This window comes from Pangasianodon hypophthalmus, chromosome 24, assembly GCF_027358585.1.
Source record: "Pangasianodon hypophthalmus isolate fPanHyp1 chromosome 24, fPanHyp1.pri, whole genome shotgun sequence".
In the NCBI taxonomy this organism is placed as follows: domain Eukaryota; kingdom Metazoa; phylum Chordata; class Actinopteri; order Siluriformes; family Pangasiidae; genus Pangasianodon; species Pangasianodon hypophthalmus.
In genome coordinates, this window is record NC_069733.1 from 14,772,441 (window position 1) to 14,798,727 (window position 26,287).

Here is a 26,287-nt window from a genome sequence, read left to right on the forward strand (position 1 = left end):
TGCACTTGTTAGTTACTTTTTGGTTTGTTTTTACTGGTCCGTTAATTGCCGTCGACCCTGTGTCAGATTCTGAATTTTGGATTGTGGAGTATTTCAAAACTCGGCAGTGGCACTGAAGTGTTATTGAAACTTCATGTGTTGAGTTAAAAAAAAAAGAACTGAACAACTCTGTTCTGGGGAAAAAACAGAAGTGATATACATAGAAGAGATATACTTAATGCCAGTTTTGTGGACTAGATCAATCTGCATTTTCAAAGGTGCTTACAAACATGCAGGGTTTAGTCTGTTTGAATCAAACCCTGGTGTGTTTTCCCTCTCTTTCCCTCTCAGTGTAGTTCATTTAGGCAGGTGTGAACACAACAATCACACTTGGGTCTGGACCAAATCAATCGGTTTGAAACAATTACTGGATATAGGAATCATTGGTTTGAAAGAATCTAAGCAAGGTGGGTTTGGTTCAGTTCTAAGTGAACACTAGTACAGTTCAATTACAGTGAAAAAACGATTAGACTTTTAATTTACTTGAGTGCAGGAAGTGACCCAAATCATGTATTTTAGGTTGCAGCATTTTTCTGTATATCTGAGCTGCTAAACTGAGCCACAAAAGCACAAACTGAACCAAAGGACTGAGCTGTAGAGCTGCAGAAATGCCATGTGTTCTGGAAATTTAGCCCAATGCACAAAAAGAAAAAATAAATGTTGGGTGCAGTTCACAGAACATTTTAAACTAGCTGTTTGGTTGAGGGTTCAAGCCCCAGCAGTGCCAAGCTGCCACTGTTGGGCCCTTGAGCAAGGCCCTTATCCCTCTGTGCTCCAGGGGCGCTGTATCATGGCTGACCCTGCACTCTGACCCCAGCTTCCTAACAAGCCGGGATATGCTAAGAAAAGAATTTCACTGTGCTCTAATGTATATGTGACACATAATAAAAGACCTCTTCTTCTTATTTAATTATCTAATAATTTATTGACCTTTGTATTCGAGCACATATTTGTGTTTGGATGCTTGTTGTAATTTCCAAGCACACATACTTCTGTTGTAGTATTTTTGATGAATGAATGAATTTCATGAGCACGCTTTCAGCCCTACATGCTCAGGGGCCGATGTTTTTGTGCTTTTTAATTTAATTATATGCAGTGTGAAACTAAACCAAACTAAACCAAATAGCAAACAAACCAAAAGTATTAATTTGACTCTGATCTGGACTCGGTAAACGGATTATTAAGTGTGAAAGAGACTCCTTTACCCTGTCAGTGTCAGAGTTACTGCTGCACTGCTAGTGCAGTGTGTCTTTTGTGGACTTTTACTTTGACACGCGGTGGACCCGGAAGTGCTCGCATCGCTGTTTGCACGAGGAGAAGGCACATGAGGATTTTCAGAGCGGCTGTTACTGATGTTTAGCTGAAACTGGTAAGCAGATAACCTTAGTGTAAGTTGTGGCATGTTTTTCTCTGCTTACATGCTGCTATATTGTCATCAGATCACGTTTTTATGCTGTAATAAAGTTGATTGTCTAGTAACCTGCTTAGAAAGTTGGGAACCTCACTGTTCACGTGTGCACTTATGCACTTATCTGATATTATAGATTGCTGTGTGGTGTTCATCATGGCTGAGGATATGCTGATGCTCAACATCTCCAACCAGGAATCTACTGACTCACATTTCTCTGAGAAAAAACACACCAAGTCCTCATCAGGGCAGAAATGGACAGCAGTGAGTTCTTACACTTTTAACCACACTGTCAAAATAACAATGTGTACAAGAACTAACACAGTCCAAGCAACAACATATAGCTCTATTTACTAGTAAATGTATATCTATCTATCTATCTATCTATCTATATATAATGTATATGTATACACACACACACACACACACACACAGACATACATATATGTGTGTGTGTGTGTGTGTGTGTATATATATATATATACACACACACACACACACACACACGTACGTATACATATACACACACAGTGCCTTATATATGAAGAATAGCCAGAAATATACTTATACTACAGTGCTGTTGAATTCTTGATTCTGATTGGCTGGAGGGTGTTGATTAATTTTCTATAATTGCACCTCTCACAGTAGTGCCAGCTGTAATTCAAACCACAGCTTTATATTAATACACTGTTTCTAATACATTATTGTTTCTATAGTAACAGCTGATGCACTGGGATTTGTATAGCAGAGACTCCACATAATCTAAACCTAATAATAAACACATTACAAATTACATTATTTAGCAAAAAAAAAAAAAAAACTCCTAATCATTAATGTGAAGTTTTCTGTAAAGAGAATTTTGGAATTATTCATTATTTATGGAAGGAGTCTCCAGTGTCAGCACTTTGTAACAGTCAGTGAGTTTGAAGAGGAAGGTTTTTCGGACAGAGGAGTTTATGTTTTGTGTTTGTCTGTAATATATCAACCTTACTAAAGTCGAGAGACAACATTGAACACAACTATAAATGTGTTGATGATGGGGTTTTCAGTAATTTTGTACAAATTGCAGCGGTCTAAGAGGAATGAAATATTTCAGGACATGCTGTTATAGGAAAGTAATCAACTTTAGAGCGGTAAAAGTACTTCCGCTTCACATCAGGCCACATCACACCACTCTGTCATTATTTATTTTCCTGTAACAGTATGAATTTACAGTCCTGGAAAATTCAGGGATTTTAGAAATTGTTTTTAAGAATTAAGGCACTAAGGTTTCATAGGTTTTGTCTTTAGACATTCCAATAATTCCTGCACTGATACAGAAACCTGAACAGAAAAAGTCATGGAAAAACGTGGAAAGTTTAAAAAATCTTTTATTTTCATGAAGAAAGGGCAAGAACTCTGTTAGAGAGAGACTTTATCATCTGATATATTTTTTTTTTCAGGGAAAAACTGTAGCAGTAGCAGCTCAGATATTTCCAAAGGCATACCCTTGATCATTGTGTCACTTTCTTGGTTGCTGTTTATGTATACCTGTGGTGTTGGTGTTTACAGAAAAAGACAGCGAATGGAAAAAGGAAGGCCTCATTTGGAAATCAAGACTATGGCTCCGCCAAGCAAAGGAAGCTAAATGCCAAGATAAACACAAAGCATGAGGACCAGGCAGCATCTACGTTCCCATCAAAACCAAAAACATCTCCAAAGAAAGGACAGGAGGAACACAAGGGACATGACAGACCTTTTATTAAGACGTCATCTCTCTTCCGAAACAACCCTGAGATCCCAGATGTGCTCAGGTCAGTGAAACATCATCTGTTCCTACATCATTTTTCATCTGGATATTAGAGCTAAAATATATATGTTTATTTTTCCTGTAGTCCTGCTGTGTCTCAGGTGAAGGAGAAGGTCTTTACTGGTAGCTCCTTTCAAGAACTAGACCTGCATCCTCACTTAGTAAGATCACTTTGACTAATATAATGTAATTAATAATAATAATAATGTTAGAATATAGGAATTATTATTATTCTAGTTTTAAATGACAGTTAATTAGCAGTCATAATTGGGTGTTTTCTCTTCCTGTACCGCTCCACAGGTGGCGACGCTTAACAAAGTGTTAAACATAAGCAGTATGACCAGGTACACACTTATTCTTTATAATGTTTAAGAACAGTCTTAACAACTTGACCGCTGTTGCTTGCGTTCTCACGTGTTGTACGTATTTGCAGTGTACAGAAGCAGACCATTCCAGTGCTCCTGTCTGGAAAAGATGCTGTTGTTCGATCTCAAACTGGATCAGGTATGACTAGATGTGTTTTATCGAGTCGATTCTGATGAGTAAGAAGGTGTTGATTATTTTATTTATTTTTTTTTACACACCAGCTCTGTCAGTAGTTTCTGGCTATCACAGGTTTCTCTTAACGCTCTTGTTTTAATACGTAATCATTTCTGTAGTAACGACTTGCATAGGGACTTACATAGGGTATAATGGATACTCCACATGAACGGATAAAAAAAAAAAAACTGTGTAATTGTTGATATGGTGAGGTTTTCTGTGAGGAAATTATTTAGAATTTTTGGAAGGAGTCTCCAGTGTCAGGATTGTGTAACAGTCAGGTTGATGTTTTCTGATACAGGAAAGGTTTCTTGGTAACAAGATGATTTTTTTATTACTTTTTTATTTTATTTTTTGTCTTATTACCTTCAAGAGAGACAAAAATAAGAACTGACTTGTTTCCTTGACTTTCCACAAAATTAAATGTAACTATAAATGGATAAAATTGTTATCGTTGGCAAACTGCTGTGGGATAAGTATCATGCTATGTATTCGCTGATAAGTTTTCTATATCAGCATGCCTAGTTATGTTTTATTCCTTACTTGATTACTCTTAGTTGAAGTTGTTCTTGGCTTAAATTAAAAAAACATTGTGAATCAGTGATGATCTGTGGTAACAGCGAATCTGTTTTGTCTGTCATCGATCAATTAGGGAAAACGTTGGCGTATGGAATTCCTCTGATCCAGTCTCTGCAGGCAGTGCAACCAAAAATCAAGGCAAGTGAGAATAATCATTTAATTTGATTTTGTAGTTTGCAGTAGTGTTTTCTTGGTTGTTTTTGCTTCATAATCTCGCTATATGTGTCACACACATACACACACTGTCAGTAACTGCAGCCATTACACTGATTCTAAGTCTTTGACCATTTGCAAGGAATTGAAGACAGCTGAAGCTCACCGAATCATTTGTTAGTTTCCTCAGTCCTATGTTAGCAGCTTGTGTCACTTTGGGTTTTTTTTTTTTTTTTTTTTTTTTTGGATTTTTCCCACATTTTAGTCATGGCCAATTCCTACCCAGTTACTTCTCCCCTATCACATGACAGCTACTTTTTTCAAGACACATGAAGCCAGCTGCATCTTTTCGAACTGCTGCTCATGCAACGTCAGAGGGCGGCGTAACACACTCGGAGGAGAGCGCTATCCGCCCACTTCCGCATACATGAGCTCACAGACACCCCTGATTGGCTAGTGTTGCTGTGATTGATAAGGGAGAGAGAGTATGCCTCCCCTCCCTCCCTAAGAGCACAGCCAGTTTTTCTCTCTTGGACTTCCGGCCGTGGAAGGCTGTGGCATCATAGGGAATCGAACTTGTGATCTCCAGACAGTGTCTGTGATTCAACATTATTATAAATACCATTTTGCAAGCTTTAGAAACAACAGATATTATAGATGGAAAAAAAATAGTTAATTTTTATGTACATTGATTTTTCTCTTGAAAGAGTCAGCATTGAAGCACTAAATATTATATCAAGTTTTTTACACAGGCTTACACATATGCACACTGAAGCATTAAATGCTGTAATAAAACGTACACATGCAATGCAATTGGATTATGCAACAGGGCAATTTTTTCCAGAATGATCTGTTTTATAAGCAGCCATTGGTGATAGTGCGGGGAAAAAACATAATACAAGCTATTGAAAAAAAATGTAAATACATCAGGATGCACAAAGTGGCCTTCTGAATGAGGCGCCTAAAGATTCTCTCCCCTGTCTACTGTAGTGATAGCTATAGTTGTGCTTCCAGTGTTTTGCTCTTCAGCTCAATTTACTGCTTGTATATATTAGTTGATTGAAATGTCTTCTTGTAATGCTGTTTCAGAGATCAGACGGGCCACTGGCAGTTGTGATTGTGCCTACACGAGAGGTAGGCAGTTAATAAAAATTATATTTAAAGATGCTTTATAGTCATTTAATGACGTAATTACCATACCATGTTTCTAATCTTTCATTCTTGATCTTCAGTTGGCACAGCAGAGCTTTCAAATCTTCCAGAAGCTTCTAAAGGTAAAAAAAAAAAAAAAAACGATCTGATATCTTTGCTATTTGGAAAACTTTTGACTCTTAAGGTATCTTCATTATGCTTTTTTCCCCCCATATAACTGTTTCCATTGACCTGTTTAAGATTCGGCCACAGATTTTTTACACTCCCCATCCACTTTAATAGGAACACCTGAACCTTCATCAGCCAATCATGTGGCAGCAGCACAATGCATAAAATCATGCAGCTACATTGTTGTTCCTTAACAAAGTGGACAATGAGTGTATATATCGTGATATATATTTGGCCAGTTAGTTATTTGATTTTCTAGCAACAAATTTGAGCAATTCCCTGTTCCTCCTCCTTTATCTGTAGCCATTCACCTGGATCGTTCCTGGTGTCCTGATGGGGGGAGAAAAGAGGAAAGCAGAAAAAGCCAGGCAAGAACATCACACAGTGTAGGTGTGGATACTTGTATACAGTTGATCTTAGTAGTAAACCTGTGTTCTTCTGTTTCAGACTGAGGAAAGGCATAAATGTTTTGATCTCCACTCCAGGACGACTGGTAGACCACATCAAGAACACTCTTAGTATCGCTTTTAGTGCTGTACGCTGGCTTGTTCTGGATGAGGCAGACAGGTTTGTGTGTGTGTGTGTATGAGTGTGTAATAGTGACAGAAACTCATTTCACATTTGTTCAGTATCTTCAGGTCTGTCAGCTTCCATGCTCTGTTTTTGGTAGGACTCTTGACCTGGGCTTTGAGAAGGATCTGACTGTAATCCTGAATGCTCTGAATGCTGCCGGCTCCACTAGGCAGACGGTGCTGCTCTCTGCCACGCTCACTGAGGGTAAGCTAGCCTCTGGCTTTTTTTGGTACCAGCTCAAGGCACCAATAGGAACTAATGGTACTTGGGGGCGGGTCTAACACTATTCATTGCTGATTGGTTACATGAAATGTTGGGTGATACTATACAATACACAAACAAAAAGCCTCTAATCAATGAGCCTCTTCATAAATCAGTATGAGCTGTTTAAGCCAGTCAGACACAAGAAAAGATTTTAATCCAAGCACTTGTTTCAGATTTAACATAACATTGGAATTGTGCAGTGTAAAACTTCTTACAACACACACTTTTTTTTTTAACAGGGCTGTCCAGGTTAACCAGCATTAGCATGAAGGACCCCGTATACATCCAGGTCTCAGATGTCACTGATGAAAGAGTGGACACATCCGAACCCTCTCTCTCATCCCAGTCTCCACCTTCTCAGCAGGCCGACAGCTACGCCGTGCCTGACAGGCTGCAGCAGTATATGGTGGTGGTGCCTAGCAAACTGCGCCTGGTCTGCCTTGCGGCATTTATTCTGGCCAAGTGTAAGGTAACTACTGACATGCTCACTCAGAGATTTATAATGCATCTCAGTGTTTTTTTTTTTTTTTTTTTTTACATGACCCCTAGTGAGTAAAACAAGTTGCAGTTCAAGTATAAATGAGATGCATGTCTTCTTTGGTTCCAGTTATTTTTTTAAACCCTTTTCTCCTCGTCTTTGTTAGTTCGAACGAGATCAGAAGCTCATTGTCTTCATATCCAGCTGTGAAGCGGTGGAGTTCCTCGTCACACTCCTCTCCACTGTCCTGTGTGGCAAATCCAGCACTGCAAACAAGCAGCAGCTGTCAATCAACTTCCTCCGACTCCATGGCAACATGGAACAAGAGGTGAGATGTCTTGTATCTGGAAATTTTACCCTTAGTGCTGTACATCTTTCATTTTAGGATATAGAAGGCTTTAGTTATTCCCACTCCATTATTAGCCTGATTTAACCTAGCCCAGGTTCTGAACCTGCCTGAATGTCACAATCCCTAGTCACAATTTGTATGACTCTTGTACACTTCCTGCCTCGTTCAAGTAAGTCAGGTCGGATGAACCAGCTGGTGGAGTGGCAGCAACAGTAGGGTGCCCTGCGGCAGTGCCATGGGACGCCAAGATGAGCCACCTTTGCCCAGGCCTCAGACCTCATTCACCCATGCTAATGGACATGACCAGGGTCGCTCATATGGCCCAAGTAGACTGGCGAGCTCAGGGCATAGCCGCTCGAGGCCTCTTTGTCTGTTTGCCTATTAACGACAGGCATTCGGCAGCTTAATGGATGGGTTTGGTAATGTGACTGCACTGGTCATCTTCTCCAGTGAAGGAAACGACAGGAGACACACAGCTGTTCCAGCACAGTTAACAGATTGTGCTCTACTTACCAGGAGAGAGAGTAGTGATGTCCTTTGGCTGGACAGTCATTCTTGGCACTGCATCTTTGTTCTTCTTTTTGGATAGAAGTAGCAGGAATCATAATTCTCTCATTGGACTGGCTTCTACCACTGGCTTTGATATAATGAACAGTGAAGTAAAATACGTCAGGGGCCATTTCTGACCATGTTAACTTGGCTAGTTTTTGTCCCTGGTGTCACATTATTAACCACATATTGTCCACAAATTATCAGTAAAATCACTTAAAAGAAAAAATCCTCCATATTCTATAATCTTTCAGCAAAACAAAGGAAAAAACATTAACCAATAATATCATGTTTAACCTCTGACTCTGTCTGCTATAGCTACAAACAGCTCAGCTACTTTGTGCAAATTTTAGCCATACATTATTTCTCACTTGAATATTGTTTTCTACTCCGAAGAGGAATGCATTGCTTTTATTTAAAACATCTTTAAACCGTTGTTTTTAAATTCACTAGTGATTGGTCATTGCATGCATAGTGTGGTGTTTTCCCTGGTGTTTTCCTGTTACCTCATTATCAGAACAGGAAAAACATGAAGTGATGTGACTGTCTGGGACTAGATTTGAGAAACAGGCCTTATAAGAAGACCTATAATAATGATTAATACTAATGACAATCGTGTGTTGCTTTGTGAACAGGAGCGGACAGAGGTGTTTCAGGAGTTCTCCCAGAGTAAGACTGGTGTCCTGCTGTGTACGGTGAGTCTTCCTGTAAATCAGACCTTACTCAGGGTAAATGGGTTTGGAGTGGTTCCTGTTTATTTTTTTTATCTTGCTTAGCTTTCTGTTTTATGTTAAAGAAGCATAAGGCAATTTGTAATTTTAAAGAGCGCTCTGCAAGGAAAGAGGCAAAGGCAGAGCTCATTTCCAGGCCAGAAATCAGTTAACAGAAGCCTTAAATTCAAAATAAATTTCTAGATCTATAGCACTGCAAATGTCCAAGGTATTATTGAAATTATATGATTATTACAGGAGTAAAAAAGGTTTTAAAATTACAAACTGCACCTTTAACTGCTGTCTATCATCTTTGCCAGACGGAGTCTTAGCACTCCACAGCCTTCTCTTTCTCTGTATATCTCTCGTCCTCCTTTCTTTACCTCGCTCCCCTCTGGCACAGCTGTTGGCAGTAGGGCCATAAGGGGAAGCCCTGAGGGAGCGAGCGCTCTGTTAGCCCTGGCTTTGAGTGTGGGTTGTCTCTCCAGGCTACAGCTGCCAGGCCTGGCCTGTGTTCTCCAGCAGCAGCAGTGGTAGTGTTTCCTTCTCGCTGCATGTGAAAGGTCTCACAGACAGCGCTGGCTACACTGCTCCCTAAACCACATGTGTCCTCTGCTGTCCGGCAGGCTTACTACCATCCTAAAGCTTTTAACCTCAGTGAACCTCACAAGAACATAGAACCTGTCTGGGATACGTGGTTGCATTAAATCTCTAGTCACCACTTATATAGTGTATGTGTGATTACCACAGACGGGAATTTCAGAAAACCTGTTTCTCCAAACTCTTATAACTTACAATGGAGAAAGCTGTTGAATTTCAGCAGTAAACATTTATTTATTTGAAGCATATTTTATGGAAGGAACTACATTTTCTGACATTAATTTACGGTTATGGGTTTCCAACATAGTCAGTGTAACTCAAATCATAAATAAGTGTAATGATGTTTTATTATATTACTCTAACATGAGAGAATTAAAACTCAATTGGAACATTTTGTAAGGCATTCTCTAATGTCTGTATTGTCTGGGATTTGAATTTACGTGTTCGCCGGAGTCATTCAACCCTTAGACTTCGATTATAAATGAGTTACATGTACATACAGTACTGTGCAGAAGTCTTAAGCACCCTTTTTTTTTAGTACAAATTTTGTTATAGATGTTTATTTTATGACTTCTGCATTATTGAGTCAGTACAGAAACATTTAGATTTCCAAACATTACAAAAAAAATGTTACAGAAAATATTTGTATGTCAGTAAAGAAAGCACGATATTATGTAACAGACCATTTTTCAGACAGAAAACATAATGAAGGCTACTTTGCAAAAAAAAAAAAAAAAAAAAAACACTTGTCAACATGTTCAGAAGTACTGTGGCAGATTGTCTAAGATTTCCTTATAAAACCACACAAATTGTACCTGAGACTACTGTTTTTAAAGCAAAAGGTCATCACACCAAATATTTAAAATATTTTTTATTTTAAAAAAAATTATTACAGTTTACTGCTCTTTATACTATTTTTTTGTGCAGAAATGTTTAACTTCATTATTTTTGAAGGCATCTTTGCTTTAGAGCATTTGTTTACATGTTAGATTTATACACAGTAATGTATGTTTTATCTTCTTTCCTCAGTACAGGGAAAAATGTTGAAATTCTTGTCTATGGTAATCACACACATGCTACACATGCTGTAGATTGAAATTGCTGGAGCATTTCTTTTCATTTTGAGCGTGTTTTGATAAAGACTCTCTTTTATAAAGAGTGACATTTGCTCAGTGCAGCTAAGCACGGGATGTCAAGTTTCATGGCACACTAATTCCTCACTAATTAAAACGAATCAAACAGGATTTGGACTGTTATGCATCAGTACAACATGATATTGACTAAATTCAAAGGCTGTGGTATATTATTTCATATACAGGATGTAAATGTGACTGGACAGAGAAGTGGTAGTCTCCTGTTTGGCATCAGCTCTAGGCCAGTCACTCTGTAGCATTATTCCTGGATTAAATGAGTCGTTTTAATGGCTCTGACAGACTTTCCTGGCCCTGCACCGGCCTCCATCTGCACTCTGCCCAACTCTGGCTTATCCCAGCTGGGCCACAGGACCAGGAAAGGGAGGAGTGGAGGCCCAGAGCTCAATACTAGGCTCTCAGTCTTCTATCAGTTATTAATAAAGAGCTTATCTTGGCTGGGCACCACAAATCTGTAAAGGATAATGGGGAGAAATCGAGAGAGTAAACAGTCTTTGTTTAGACACAGGGCTGTTTTCTTTCACACTGCCTGTTCTGAGCTATGCCTAATGTTGGCTGTTTGAAACGGTTCACGTTATGCATGTCTGTTCTGCCAACTTATTATCTGGATGTTTTGTGAAGGATGTGGCAGCGCGTGGGCTGGATCTTCCTCAAGTCACATGGATAGTACAGGTACATCTGCGTTCTGCCAGCCTTTTTATATTATACCATATAGTGTTATTAAATATATGTTCAAATAGTGTGTAGTATAATAAAACAATGAATTATGATGTAAATTCTTTCATATTGACGTGTGATAAGGAGCAGTAATTTATAGTTTTGCTGTGTCACATTTATATTGCAGTTTAACCCTCCCACTTCTGCAGCGGAATATGTGCATCGTGTCGGCCGTACAGCTCGCATCGGAGCCCAGGGCAGCGGCCTTCTCTTTCTCACCCCCTCAGAGACCGCCTACGTGGATGTCTTGGCCAATCACAATATCAGGTCTGTGATATGGCTAAACTCATACATTGTACAGATACAAATCAGGTTGCGTAAGTGACCAGATGTGAAGCAAAGGTGGTCTGTTTTCTTGGTTTTATTTAAAAGTAGAAGTTGGATGGATCTTCCTTTATGATTTCAATCCTGCCAGCCAGTGAAGCGAGCTCATGAGAGCCAGCACACACTTTCACTCTCTGAAAAAACTATCATAAAGCTGTGACAGATTAAAGAAGCAGTGTAATAATGGTTTCTTCTGCTAATCTGACCTTCTCTCTCTGTGTTGCAGTCTCAGGGAGATGAAAATGGAAGACATCTTGTCGACTCTGATGCAGGACGAGCGCTTCAGAGGCAGGGGAAATTGGGACAGAAAGGTCATTTTGACTCCTTTATGCAGAAAGCTGTTGAACTTGGCTTGAACACATTTGCCTTAAGTCCTTTATATTGATCTCTGGACACTTAAGGCATAAGACAGACCTGTGCCTGTAATGTGTTAATGTGGCACTGTTGAGAAAGTCGTCCTCTCTCCCCCTTTGCTCTCCTCCCTCGCTCTGTAACACGACAATGAGGGGGACGACGGCCAGCTCTCAGGCACTCTTAATCCTGATTTAATTTCCCCCTTCCCTCTCTAAACCAATCGGCTTTCTCCACTAATACCCCCTGTGGGCACTTTTCATCTGGGAGGCCAAAGGTCAGGGGATGGCAGGGGGCTTAGGGAATACAGTGTGTTTAACCAATGTCCTTTCTTTACACGAACGTCTCCGAGGTGAACAGCTGTTTATACTAATGTGTTATACTGGGTTGGGCTTAATATGTTACGCTAGATTACGTTTACATATATGTAAAGACTATACACGTTTTTGCGTCCAAAAGCTGTTCATTTCACATAAAATGATATATAATTAATATGCATTAACACTATGTGATGACAAATTTTCTTCTTAATCTAGAGGGATACTATTATTTTTTTAATATTATTTCTGGTGTAAAACCTTATGAGCTGAATTATCTCATTTTGAGGCTTTTTTGTATTTACCAAGCCAAATAACTTATGTGTTGCTGTTTGTTCAGAAATCATCCGGTGCCCGTGAGCAAGATATGCGCGAGAGAGCTACAGTTTTACAGACGGACTTTGAGAACTGTGTCCATGGCAGTGCGGAGTCGGTGCAAGCTGCCAAGAAAGGTGAGTCTAGTCCGATATCACGCACATTTGCAGCACTGGTGGGATAACATGTTAGAGGCTGTGGTGATATTTTTACCAGATTATAATCAAACTCAAGGCTGGAGTGACAAGCTTTGTGCTGCGAGAATGTATATGCTGAAAGGGCAGGACAAAGTTTCAGGCAGGAAGTAGCAAAAATGCTGTTCAGTTGTTTTTTTTTTTTTCTGTGTAAATGCACTTCCACCATTTTTAAACTACAGATCTAAGATAATAAAATGATTATAAATCATAGACAAAGACCTGACAAATCTTGTGTGAATTATATACAAATTTCTTAACATTTATTTTTAACAAAGGAGGCATCTAAAATCAAATCTAAAATAAAAAATGATGTCGTAGAATTTGAGATTGTTAATTTTTTTGATTAGATTATTCCTTTCAAGCTTTACGATCTCTTTGGCTCCAACATCTCTGACTTGTTCATCTTTCATCATTCCTCCAGCCCTGCAGTCATTTGTGAGGGCGTATACGGCATACCCCTCTGCCCTGAAACACATCTTCCACATCCGTCACCTCCACCTGGGCCACGCTGCCAAGAGCTTCGGCCTGCGAGACGCACCACAGGGCCTGTCCTCCGCCGTCACAGACTCCACGGCTAACGGGAAGGCCAAGAAAAAAGCTAAAGGAAAGGATAATAAGAGGTATGTTGATAGGTTTAGTATATGAGTTGTCCCTTAATGAATATTTGTTGTCACCAAGCAAAAGTCTCTCTTTTAAATCCAAATGCATGGTATCATTTTCCTGGGTACAGACTCTAGTATAAATTTGACTTTAAGTGTTTTTTTTAAAGATTTATTTTAATATTTAAAATTCACTTCAAACATTCATGGAAGGAGATTGAGTTTTAGTATATATTTGTATGTATTCTACTTAATATCATATTTCATATATGAAATATGAATATTTAATATATTTAAATGATATTTTTATTAATATTTTTGCTATTTCAAAGTCTCTGTGTCTTCCCTTAAAAGGCATTTCATTAAAAACAGACACCCACACTTTCAGCTACATTTTTCCACTTGTTTCTGTGACCTTTGAACGAGAATCAATATTAAATTTACACGTCTTGCTATTGCTGGATGTCGTCCATGAATATTTTTCATAAATTGTAGCTCATAATAAAGTAATTCCTTTTCTACTCAGAAACACACATGAGTTCAAGTGAAAGTTTTGATTCTGCATTTGTGACAGAGTTTCTCTCTTTTTATGAGCGACGAGAAATGAATATTAAATTACAGCATATGCTGTATTCTCGGACAATAACTGATTTTAAAAGTTTGAAGTCCAAAACCAACATTTTACCTTTTTTTTTTCTTTCATTTTTATGTATTATACAAATTATTTTTCAGGGGATTTTTTTTTTTTTAGATTTGAATCCATTTTTTCCCCAGCTTCAGATTATTAAATGAAGTACACCAGAGTGTTTCCCCCATTTTAAACATGTTTTAATAATATGTTTATAATATAAATATACTGCTGTTATTATCTTTAATAACACTTTTACTATGACCTTGTGAAATTAACACTACAACACTACAAGACTGCGTTTTTTTCTTCTTCTTTTTTAACCAGAATGAATAATTTGTTTCATGTTTTCATTTTTTAAGCCGGAATGAATAATTAGTTTTACATGACACACTATATTAATTACCTTATTGCAATATATTTTTTTAATTATTTAACACTATTAGTCAGACTGGACAGTATGGCAATATGTCACAATGTTTTCTTGATATACACTATCAGTCACTGTTTATGTTTGCCAGCAAGTAAAAAAAATGCAGTGATTTAGATTATTAAAATATGATGAAAGTAAGTTAAATAGGGGCAGAAGTTAAAAATAAAGCTACTGGATGGAACTAGATTTTAACAGAAGGTTTGATCTGTTATTGAGTAATAATGCCATTATTCAGTGTCGCAGAAGTAGAGACCATCTCCAGATATTTCTGTATTCTTAGAAATGTGCGTAGTGACATATATTGCCTAGCTTTGATATGACGAAAATATGATATCATGATACTTGAAGACATTTCTGATACTGAGTATGTATCACAATATATGTTTGCTGACAGGAGTGTTGTGTTTTTTAGCAGGAAAAAAGCAGAAAAAAAAGGATATTTTTATTTAATCTGTACAAAAGGAAATGATTTTACACTGACAAGAGGGAAAATAAAATTCTAAAGAAAAAAAAAAAAAAATTTTTTCTACATTTTTAAAATGTAGTACAGAATTTTAACGTCAGATCGGCTGTGTCCAAGCAGAGTTCGAGAGCGATTGATGTAGGTTTCTCTTGGCGGTGTTGCTTCCTCTGACACGGAGTTAAGCTCTTTGCCAGTACACAAGCAGGCTTGGCAGCTGCACGTCTTTCTCTATCCTGGGGCCTTAGAAGGTCAGAAAGGAGTAGTCAAGCCCTGACCTTTACCTGCTCTGTACTCTCCCTTTCTTCCTCTGTGCTTTTTGGCAGCTGTTACACTTCTCTTCTTCCTTCTTCCTTGTCTCCTGCGCTTAACGCTCACCAGGGCCGAGAGGAGCAGCTTTGTGGCACAAATGGGGCGTGCCTGGCCGACATGGGTCTGTGCTGGCCCTCACACCTAGACCTCGGTTATCACACAGATGAATTAATCCTGAACCTGAACCTGGTTTAATCCAGAGAGTATCAGAAGACTGATCAGAAGGCCTCGTTAGGTTTTGTGACCTCAGATCATTGTAGGAGACATTTTTTGGAGTACAGGTGGCGTGTGAAGATGAAGGCTAACGGCTAGATGAAGGCTGATCTGTTGTGGGTGGACATTGCAGCGTGGTTGCTAGGTGGAAGCAGCGAGTTCTGGCCACTGCTTGACGCTGCCAGGTTATTAGTGGTCATCAGATTGGCTTCCCTTAGGATCCAGAATTCACAAGCTGCAACCTGAGTGTGGTCAGCTGGGCTGCGTCCAGGCTGGTCCCGGAGTGTGTGAGCACGTGTTTGTGGTCAGTCATCCTGGCTGGCTGTGGTCTATATTACCCTCACCCTCCAGGCCATGGCACATGGACCGAGGTGTGTGTGTGTGTGTGTGTGTGTGTGTGTGTGTGTGAGTGAACTCCTTTTTGGACCCGTGTCAGGTTATCACTGACCTCCACATGCAGAAATCATAGATTGAACCTTTTCCAGAAATGGCAGTGTAAATGTAGCTTTATTTCTGAAATAACTGATATATAATTCTGCTTTCTCTTTCTTCATGTGTCTTGTTACTTGAGCACTTGGGAAACAAGAATGAAAGTCTTTGTGTTCAGTCTCTCCACCAGTTAAGCCGAGGCCAGATATCATTAACTAAAGTTGGATGTTAAAGTTGTTTAAATCTTGATTTTAAATATCTATTTTTCATGCATGCATTCTTAATAATTAGATCATCCTGTTACACTGAAGGAAAAATCTTGTTAATTCTCTGTATAGGATTGCATTACAGCTCCGTTTACGAATCTCTTGTGAACAGGAAGTGGTTAACGTCATGTATAAGGCAGTTAATATCGTGTATATATATCCTTTATGGATAATAAAAATAATCTATTATCAGATGCATCACACTTCTCTTGAAAGGTTCTGCACCAATGCATAAGACATCATAATCAGAATTTAAATTAGGCTTATATGTATTTTTTCAATTTAATTTATTGAATTTTATTTTAAAAAATCAAGCGTATTAGTGTGAAAATGAAAATAATGTGCATTGACCTGATATGCATTCACTCTCACACTCTCACTGTGGGTGTAAAACTATAGCAAAAGTATCATATCATGATATTTGAAGGCCAAATACACACAATAATGTAATCAGTTCAGATTTTCTATTGAGGAAAAAGAAACAATTGGTAGAAAACATAGATTGTGATTTCCACTTAGTTGATAAAGTCACTGAAAGCACAAACATCTATAGATATCTTAAAAAACTGATCAATATCACAATCATCACACGGCTCGACCCTGTGAAAAGGTTTAGGAAATGTATTTTGAATTACATTAGATGAGTAAAATTAAATTAAATCTTAAACATTTACATTTTGTGTATTTAATGATGAATTTAATGATGTTAAGTTACATTGTTATGTATTTAAAGCAGCAGGTGGTCATACTGGGGGAAAAAAACATAATACAGGCTGTAAAAATAAAAAATTAACTGCGTTATAATGCCTAAAAATTGTTTTCTACTCGCTTCTTAGAGATTTCCAACCTCTCATGTTACATACAAGTGAATAACACTCCTTGTATTGTTAAACTCTAGAAAAACCGCTGGAGTATATTCATATTTATTTGAGGTACTAATATTGCTGTGTCTTTGTTAGCTGTGTTTATGTGTGTGTATGTGTGTGTATGTGTGTATATGTGTGTATATGTGTGTGTGTGTGTGTGTGTGTGTGTGTGTGTGTCTAACCACTGGTAATTGGCAGGTGACCTGCAGCAGGACCTGTGAAGGGAACCCATGGCGCAGGACAATGAGTCCGTCCCTGAGGGTCAGACCCCTAAGCACCCATCCCTCACACAAACACACGCTGATGTCCAGACAGCAGCTGATTCTCGTAATATATTCATCAGCCGTCAAAGCCGAGAGTCGGCATCTCCGTTTAACTAACATCACCACGGTTGTCTTGTACGTGGCTCTCGTTGGCGTTAAATTGATCCAGGACTGAGCAGAACCGGCGCTGATTATAGCATCCATGTCCAATCTCCTGTGTGTGTGTGTGAGTGAGAGAGAGAGAGAGAGTGTGAAGTTGTCTTGACATGGTTGGGACTGACCGCCGTGTCAGCGGAGACTTCATTACGGCCGTCTGTGGCATACGCTGTCCATGTCCAGACAAGACTTCTCTAATGAGCTTTATCACACCACTACCAACAGCTACATGCAAACGTGTACACACACACAAACACACACACAAACACACACACACACATCGTAACAACAAAGACCTCTGGAGCTCAGTGGAGCTCGGGAGAGTGGCCATTATCAGCCCTATCACTGTGAACTGGCTAAAAATACCCAGCAGCCCTAGGGTGAGGTTAGACTTACTGCTGCTTGCTTTGCTCTATTTTTTTTTTTTTTTTTTTTTATCTGAAATGGAAGATATTCGTAGGTAAAGAGTGTGTGGGGAGTGTGCACACCTGTTTGAGGGTATTTTATGCAGCTCTGAGTGGAGCTGGTCCAGTTAGACAGCATTGAACAAATATACACATACACACACATGCGCACACATGCATAAATGTATATTATTTAATAAAAAAATACTAATAAAGCTATTAATATTATACTGCCACACACACACAGAATGAACATTAGCAGCAATGCTGCACTTTGCGTTTGTATTATATACAGCGAACTTTGTTGCTTTCTTAACAAAAGATAATCACAAGGATACAATATCACAACTGTCTTCATTTTTTTAGAAATGATTTTAGAATTATTGTTTTCTACTAATAATCTGTTAGAAAAGTTTTAGAATTACTTTGATTTTATTTCCCACAGTCATTGTCAGCCCTGAAAGTTTACTCAGTCTCACACACCGGATACACAAAAAATCCCCTATCGTCAACTCAAGAATATGTTTTAGATTCAAGCTCCTGTAGCAAATGCAGAATCTTAAATGTGTTCTCATTCACTTTCTCTTCTCACTCTTCTCGCTATAATATATAGATGTTGTAGACGTTACATAGTACACAGCCAGAAAAAGGTCACTCTGATATATTCATTATTAACTAGTAGCTTGGCCTCAGACGCTCCACCCACAGGTTTCAGAGGAACTGAGATATTTTGTACACTTTTCTGGCCCCAAGCTTCAGAATCCTGAAGGTTGAAATGAGATTTTGGAACAAGACTGAAAAATGTTCACATAATACCACATTAAATGGTTATTAAAGGGTTATTTATGAGTTTCCTTTGACGCAAGGGCTAGTAAAATGATCTTGTGTGTTTGCTAACAGGCTTCAAGAAGGTCTGTGATGGGTCGTTTTGCTTCTCCCTATGAAATTAGATAGTTCTTGACCCTGTTTATTAAAGAAAAAAAATCAGACTCGCTACCAAATCCTAGAAAAACCAGTACACAGACGTGTCTATACACAGAACCAGTCAAGGTTTCAAGATTCTGAAGCTGAACTGAGGCTGAGAGAGCCTCCTGTTAGTTAATAATACATCCAAGTTAGTCTCGCAAGCCGGGCTAACTTTTATGGTGCGTGCTTGGTTCATTTTTAGGAAATTCATTCATGGGTTCATAAAAAAATTGTGTGTGAAAATGCTATAAATGACATTCCTTGATGTCATTTCCTACATCATGTGACATGTGGGTCATTTACCTTAAACGTTTAGGAAATGTTTTATTTATATATGTTGTTTTGTAGCTTATGTTTAACTTAATACATGGGATGCACCATCTTGACTTTTTGGGGAGAGTTTTAAACACACACACACACACACACTAGAGACTTACTGTATATTAGGTGACTAAAAATAAAATATGGGTTATTAAACACATTTATACTTGGTTTTTCCCTGAATATTATATAAATTAAAAAATTATATTAATGTGTATTATATTAATATAGAATAATATATATTTTTATGCTGAATATATAGTGTGATGGTGATTATCTTCAGGTCTAGGCTAGTTGGAGTGTAATCTGCAGGTGACGCCTAGTAACCACCTAAATTAGATCTCGTCTCATTCTGTGATAGTTTTCTGTTATGGACGTTTGTGTGTCGCTTGTATCTGGCCACGGTACCTTCATGTGTGAGAATCAATGCGCTGCCTTTTTTGGGGTGTGTGTGTATGTGTGTGTGTGTGTGTGTGTGTGTGTGTATTCTGTAAATCACTGTATTGAATCAATATTAAGTAAATTTTTTAAAGTCAGCAAAAGAATTGAGGACGTACAACATTGTGCGATCATGTGATATGTGTAGTATTTCGATTAGCGTGATTGTACATCCACAGCTTTCATGTCCACGTCCCTGTAGAGTGCTCAGGGACTTTCAAAAGATCAATAACTACAATCTCATAGCTCCTCTGAGCCCTCAGGGTAGTGCGTGTGTGTGTGTTTGTGTGTGTTCTGTCCCCAAGCAGCCCCAGAGGGACGATGCACAGCTCGAGGCTGCAGAGTTATTGATTAGACAAACAGAGACTGGTTTTAAACCAGCTCCCGCTGCTGACTACATGCCTGTTATCGACAACTGTGGGAATCTCTCTCAGTTGTACTCGGCCGGCTCTTGCCACCACGTCCCCTCCCAGCATGCTTCAGCATGTCCTTCCATCCTCGTTCAGAAATTCTAACACAATTTGCTCGTTTCTTATAGTGCACTCGTGATGCTCTCTTAGCCAAATTGATGATTTGTCCTTGACTGATATTGTTGCACAGCTTTAGAGAGTACTGAGTGTATGTGATATTTCCCCCTTTTATTTTAGTGTATAGTCTTAATAGATTTGAGTCCACTTCCAGGAAGTGTTTTTATTTAATCACTACACAAACAAATGCAAATTTGTCTTCTTAAAGATTTAATAATTCATCAATAAATAAAAAAGTTATATATGTTACTTTTTACGCAATATTTTTATTGTTATTTAATGAAACAGTAGTGTCAAGTGTGTAAATGTCAACTGAATAACAACACTGGAGCTTATTCTGATTAAATATATGCTATAATGTTTTGTAAAAACATGAGAAAGTTTAAGCAAATATATGTAAGTATCATACAAGAATAATGATAAATGATAATTTCCTTTTATGGTTGTTCAAAGCAAGATATATTTGAGCATTACATTTACACACTATTTATTTATTTATTTATTTATTTATTTATTTATTTATTTATTTATTTATTTATTTATTTATTTCAGGCCTGCCACTAAGCTCACAGCCCGAGAGCGAGTGGCCAGCCTGATCCGCTCCGAGTACACCAGCGGGATAGACGGAGAGTCCAAGTCGAAAAAAAAGAGGAAGAAGAAGAAAGCAAATGCAGAAGATGAGCTAACAGAAGGATGAAAGACGTAGGGAAGCAAAGTAGCTGAAAACTCACAGACAGATGGTCGGAGGTTTGGAGTTACAGGTGTTCAAACCCACTGCTGGATATTTTTACCTGTGACATGACAAAGCTCCATGAACCTCACCATCCTCATCATGTTCATCACCAAGTGCCTGAGGAGGAGCTGCGTTGCGCTGTGTGGAAGGTTTGTTCATTTGGAAATGTTTGGATTTATAAATGTGTAATGCTTTTCTGCATTACTGGAGCTGTCAGAGGTGTTGGATAAATTGTAAAATAAAACGGTTGTAAATTTGTACAATTTGTGTTTCTTGAATGTGTCATGTGACCTTGAATGCGTTCTTGATTTGAGGACCAGGTAGAAAAATGTTCTAATATATAAAATATTTACGAAATTGCCTATAGCAGCCGAGTAAAGGATCTCAGTCACTGGTTTATCAACAACCGTTAAAACTGTTTTTTTTTGGCTTTTTTATATATATATATATATATATATATATATATATATATATATATATATATATATATATATATATAATTTTTTTTTTTCTTTTGTGGGCTGCAGTGTCTGAACTCTGAAGGGGAGGTGTGTGTGTGTGTGTGTGTGTGCGCGCGTGCGTGCGTGTGTGTGTATAGGGTGTATAGGTTTTGTGTGTGTGTGTGTGTGTTTGGCACGGCGCAGAGGCCTCGGTTTCGCTCACCAGCTGCTCCTGCCTTTACTCCAGCCCGGTGCCGCTCAGCAGCTGTTTAGCAGCGGCTCTGATGCGACACGGAAAAACTGCTGACGCGCCACAGACCGCTCCGACTTGTACTCCTCACTGTATCACTGTGTGCTGGACCTGTGGCCAGTTTTACATCCTAGCCATCTAGCAGCATGTACAGAAGTCGCTGATCAGCAGTCTGACTGTTATCTGCATACAGAGGCGTGTTTCTCGTTCCTGAACACTGCTGATGTTAAACACGTCGTTTTTCAGCCTCTGATTTTTTTTCTAAATTCTGACAATCAATAAATTGGACTAAATTAGGCTGCTTGGTGATAGACAGATTCTCATTTCCGATATGTTCAAGTAACCGACTCACCAAGCTTAAAAACTACCTCTTACAAAAAACATCTAATTTCTGTTTAAAGCACAATTATTTAAAATAATAATAATAATAATAATAATAATAATAATAATAAAAAGAAGAAAATATTAATATTACTAACCTTATTACCCTAACTCCTCCCCCCCCAACACACACACACACACACACAGAGAAACAACATATTCACAAACAAGTATCTCGAATTTCATTTACCATATAATTTTATTTATATTTTGTTATTTAAAAAAAACTTTTGGCGTCATCAACAAAACCGTTAATAAGCTACTGACATCCACGACACAGTGACAAACAATTTTGGAAGTATTATGCCATCAGAGGCATCTTTATATCTGGTAGCCCCCGAAAAATATAAATTAAAAGAGATAATAATAATAATAATAATAATAATAATAATAATAATAATAATAATAATAATAATAATGGCAAATTCACTAGTATGGGGGAATAATAGTAAAAATGTATAAATGTATGTTATGTTAATGGATTGTCCTAACTTCATTTTATTACTATTATTACTATTATTATTATTATTATTATTATTATTATTATTTACACATTCCTATTCCTATAGCTTGGTTTTCGTTATTATTTTAAATTATTTGGCTGACAGTTTCTGGCAATCAGACAGCTGAAATCTGATTTTTTTGGTTTGTCGGACCATCAGTTCTGCCATTAGAGCCGCATTTGTGTTGAGGAGCGGCGCGCGGCTTCAGCAGCCAATCAGAAGGCTTCATTTCACCTCTGATAGAACTTTATACAAACTTTGCAAGCGAGTTTGTCCAGTGGATTATTTTAAGAGACGTGCATAACGTTCTTCTGCACGCGCGCCATTACGCGTCCTGCTGTTGTCCAGCTGTGAACCGCAGCTCACTTCGTCCTTCCTGAGGATCCTGAGCCGTTCACCGCTGCGGTGTGGGTCTGGGTAACGCGGCAGAGAGCGGGGACATGTGCGTGGACAGATGCGGGGACAGCTGCGGGTCAGCGCCACCCTGCAGCAGAACTCGGGGTACGAGCGGCCTCTGGAGAGCCGGAGGTGCCGCGGTGGCGCCTCTGTATAAATACAGTCCCGCTCCCGGGTCCAGACTGGACACCAGGCTCTGTGGGTAAAAATATGGCGACGGGAACATTCTCTGAAGAGCAGAGTAGTTTCCTGCTTCGGCTAGGAGCTCCAAACCGACTGCCGTCTGTCGCTTCCACTTTGTCCTTGATGATAAAAAAGAACAAGATGGTTAATATTAATACTGATGTATTTTTTTAACGCTTTACGCAACAGTTATAAGTTAAACAGTAACGTAAAGCCTAGTTTTAACGATTATAGGACAGCACAGTATAAATGTTTATCTCCGCATGCGTTAGGTTTTTGTTTGGCATGTGTAAACCCATCTATCACTCAGCAAAGAGCCATTTTCTGATAAATAATTCATCATTCTAGCAATTGTGTAATTACAGCTTGGCGGCTTAATTATTAATACGCACGCAGTAATTTATTATTCATGCCCAAATATGTGGGTTCCTACTGTAGCCTATGAGTTCGGTTTATACAAATGTTACAGCAGGGAAAAAATAAAAATTTCATGGGATTTTTTTTTTTTACAAGAAATTCTAAGTTTTTATAATGCACTGATTTATAGCCTGTATTTATACCCGACAATTACTCATTTCCGCCGGCAGTTCTTTTACAAGCCGCGCGCTGGTTTATATTTACAAGCAGGCTACATGCACGACTTTCTCATGTTGCTGACCTGCGGTTCTGGTACCAGGTCTTGACCTGCGTGTCGGTGAGGTTGAGGGAGGCCGCGAGCTCCATGCGGTCCTGCACACTCAGGTACTTCTGGCGCTCGAAGCTGCGCTCGAGCTGCGCGAGCTGGTGGTCGGTGAAGGCCGTGCGTGCTTTGCGGGGCTTCTTCAGCCGTGAGGATGGACTCTGTCTGCTGCTGGAGATTTCCCGTTCTGGCTCATCTTTGGCTGCAAGGGGAAAAAAACAAACAAACAAAAAAAAGATGACAACTCTACATTTCGGAAAAAATTACAAAAAATAAATAAAATAAATGTAGTAATTGGTTTCTGATAGCGCAGTCAGTTTTACAGCCAGGTTCTCTGGTCGGTGTGTTTATATTTGTATTTATTTATTTATTTTTTTTTTACTTTTTAATAGCTAAATTATTTTGATGTCTTGAGTTAAAAGTAGTAAAAGTTCGAGTCGGATTTGGAAAAGCAAACAATAATCCGCTTAACTGGGTGTCGGGGGAAGAGGAGCTCAGACAGGCTACAGAGGCTGCAGTACAGAGCTCAGAGTTACTCATCTGATCACCAGCAGGACAAACTGCAGGCAGCAGCCCAGAAATATCAGTGCTGACAAAAAGGTGGACTATATCATTGCATCTCCCCAAATAAATAAATAAATAAATAAATAAATAAATAAACCATGAAATAATGTGTGTTATTTAAACGCACGTATAGTAATAATTAATAAATAAGTAAACAATTGTACGCAACTAAATTAACTAGAATTCTAACCATAACTGTTTAACAGGCAGTATTTTATATTCAAGTTTATAATACATGTGAGCTGAATTTCTGTGCTTTCCTGTTTAGGAAGTGGAGATGTCAAGGAGACGCATTTCAGATATAAGCTATACATAAAATAAAATAAAATAAAATAAAATAAAATAAAACCCTTTGGTGGTTCATATGAAAATCAAATTTTGCTTGAACCACCATGTAAGAGGCATTTTTAAGGATTCTGAGAAATCTGAAAAGATGTTCCAGTAAGATTTTGTTTCTTACAAAATAAATCCGCATAAACCTTTGATTAGGCTTTAAACTGCATTACTTTTCACAGGGTTAGAGTTTCTATTTTTGACTTTTTTTTTTTTTAATTATCTATCTTCTAAAAATACATCTCTGTTACAGAATGCACAATAACTAATATAGTTCCTTATTGCTTGATATGGCTAATAAAAAAACTTACCTATTAAATACTAAATACGATATGGAATTAATGTGGATTATGATGACGTAAATAAATAGAAATTACATAATTATAATTATGATCAAACATTACATTGGAGTATTTCCGGTCTTTAAGCTATGCTGCTGTCTCTTACCCCGGTATTCACTATCCGATGATGAGTTGCTGTGCAGTCTGTCAGTGTAGTCCTCGGTCTCGCGCGCTGAGTCTCCGCTGTTGGTGTACGGCGCGCACGCGGCGAGCGGCCTGCAGTCCGACAGAATGTCCCGGATTAAAAACGAAGAGGTGACTGTCCTCGGCTGAGACATGACTAACGGAGACTCGGGGTCAGACTCTCGCCTGGGGGACGGTGGAGACGAGCAGTCACTGTCCAGCTCTGAGGGCGGGCTGGAGGCCGGAGAGCGGCAGTCTCCCGTTAAAGCGCGCGCTGTGGAGACGCGCGGACTCGTGGGTCTGTGCGAGAGCAAAGAGTCGATCCCAAAACTTGAGCCGTTTGTTGGCACTTCCATTGTACAGTAAATACAGCGAGGAGAGAACAAAACAGTGCTTTCACACGAGCATTTGTGCATCAGGTGACGGGCAGAGTGTACTGAGGTGGATGGATTTATCCTCTTCTCGACATTTCTTCTAGAGAAATCTTTCAAATAAAAATTAGTTTCCAAAATCCCAATAAACACAAGGTTAACGACTTTCTCCTAAACTGTTCAGATCCGAGGAATACAAGTGCTGTTTATGAGTAAAGTCAGGCGCAGTTCCACAAACCGAGCTGCGCGAGCCCGAACCGGAACAGCATGATGCTTTCAGCACCACGGACAGGTACTCAGGTACCGCACCGGCGCGCGCTGAAGCCGCAAATCGGCCGAACCAAATCCCCGAAACCGTCGACAGCTATGTCAGGGCAAAAGTGCCATGCAAGTCGTGTAGCGAGGGAAGTTCAAACTTCTGCGTGGACTGAACCAGTGTAATAGCGCACGAGAAGAGGCAGCGATCGCTCAGGACCTCCGGTGACATCCTTTCTTAAAGAGAACAGCCAATGGCAGAAGAGAAGGATGAGTTTAAGGGTGTCCGTTACGCGCGTGGCCGGAGCGCCACTTCCCGATTGGCTGATCCTTTCTTTTCTTTTTTTGGGTGGGTGTGGGGTAACTGATAATATAGGCTTATATGTTGAGGGAGGGGTAGTTTTCCCTTTACGAGAAACACACACACACACACACACACACACACACACACACAGGGTGCAAATTTTCGGATGCTTTGTAAAGGACTGACCCTCCTAATTGAAAGTAAAGTAAAGACACGAGGTTAGAGAGCTTCTTTAAAATCTCAGGGACAAAATAATTTAAAAAGAAAATATTAAAATATATTTTCAGTTTTCAGCAGTAAGAGACTTCAAGCACAGTTTTAAACACCACTATAACATACTGTATCATTTATAAAATAAAGATTGATTCATTGATTATGAACTAAAACTGTAAGTAGGTTAAAAAAAAAAAAAGAAAAAAAAGAAAAA

General features: G+C 38.8%; 2 protein-coding genes across 3 annotated transcripts; one reads left to right on the forward strand and one right to left on the reverse strand.

The window, feature by feature from the left end:
• Positions 1-1,269: 1,269 nt before the first annotated feature.
• On the forward strand, positions 1,270-21,018 carry ddx31 (DEAD (Asp-Glu-Ala-Asp) box polypeptide 31). Of its 2 annotated transcripts, none has more exons than XM_026931499.3 (21): positions 1,270-1,408; positions 1,584-1,711; positions 2,999-3,240; positions 3,322-3,397; positions 3,537-3,580; positions 3,670-3,740; positions 4,429-4,493; positions 5,598-5,642; positions 5,741-5,782; positions 6,132-6,196; positions 6,276-6,395; positions 6,499-6,605; positions 6,905-7,134; positions 7,310-7,471; positions 8,677-8,736; positions 11,124-11,174; positions 11,347-11,486; positions 11,770-11,854; positions 12,552-12,663; positions 13,145-13,343; positions 20,557-21,017. In XM_026931499.3, exons 2-21 carry the CDS (start codon positions 1,604-1,606, stop codon positions 20,699-20,701), a joined length of 2,169 nt encoding a protein of 722 aa, XP_026787300.3. In that variant the 5' UTR covers positions 1,270-1,408; positions 1,584-1,603; the 3' UTR covers positions 20,702-21,017. The 2 variants fall into 2 exon arrangements, with proteins under 2 accessions (XP_026787300.3, XP_034155111.2); XM_034299220.2 differs by having other exon boundaries at positions 1,328-1,427; positions 20,557-21,018.
• Positions 21,019-21,952: 934 nt separating this feature from the next.
• Positions 21,953-25,921, reverse strand: barhl1a (BarH-like homeobox 1a). Its single transcript, XM_026931449.3, has 3 exons — positions 24,914-25,921; positions 23,549-23,771; positions 21,953-23,009 (listed from the first exon to the last, which is right to left on the reverse strand). Exons 1-3 carry the CDS (start codon positions 25,344-25,346, stop codon positions 22,706-22,708), a joined length of 960 nt encoding a protein of 319 aa, XP_026787250.1. The 5' UTR covers positions 25,347-25,921; the 3' UTR covers positions 21,953-22,705.
• Between the last annotated feature and the right edge of the window lie 366 nt (positions 25,922-26,287).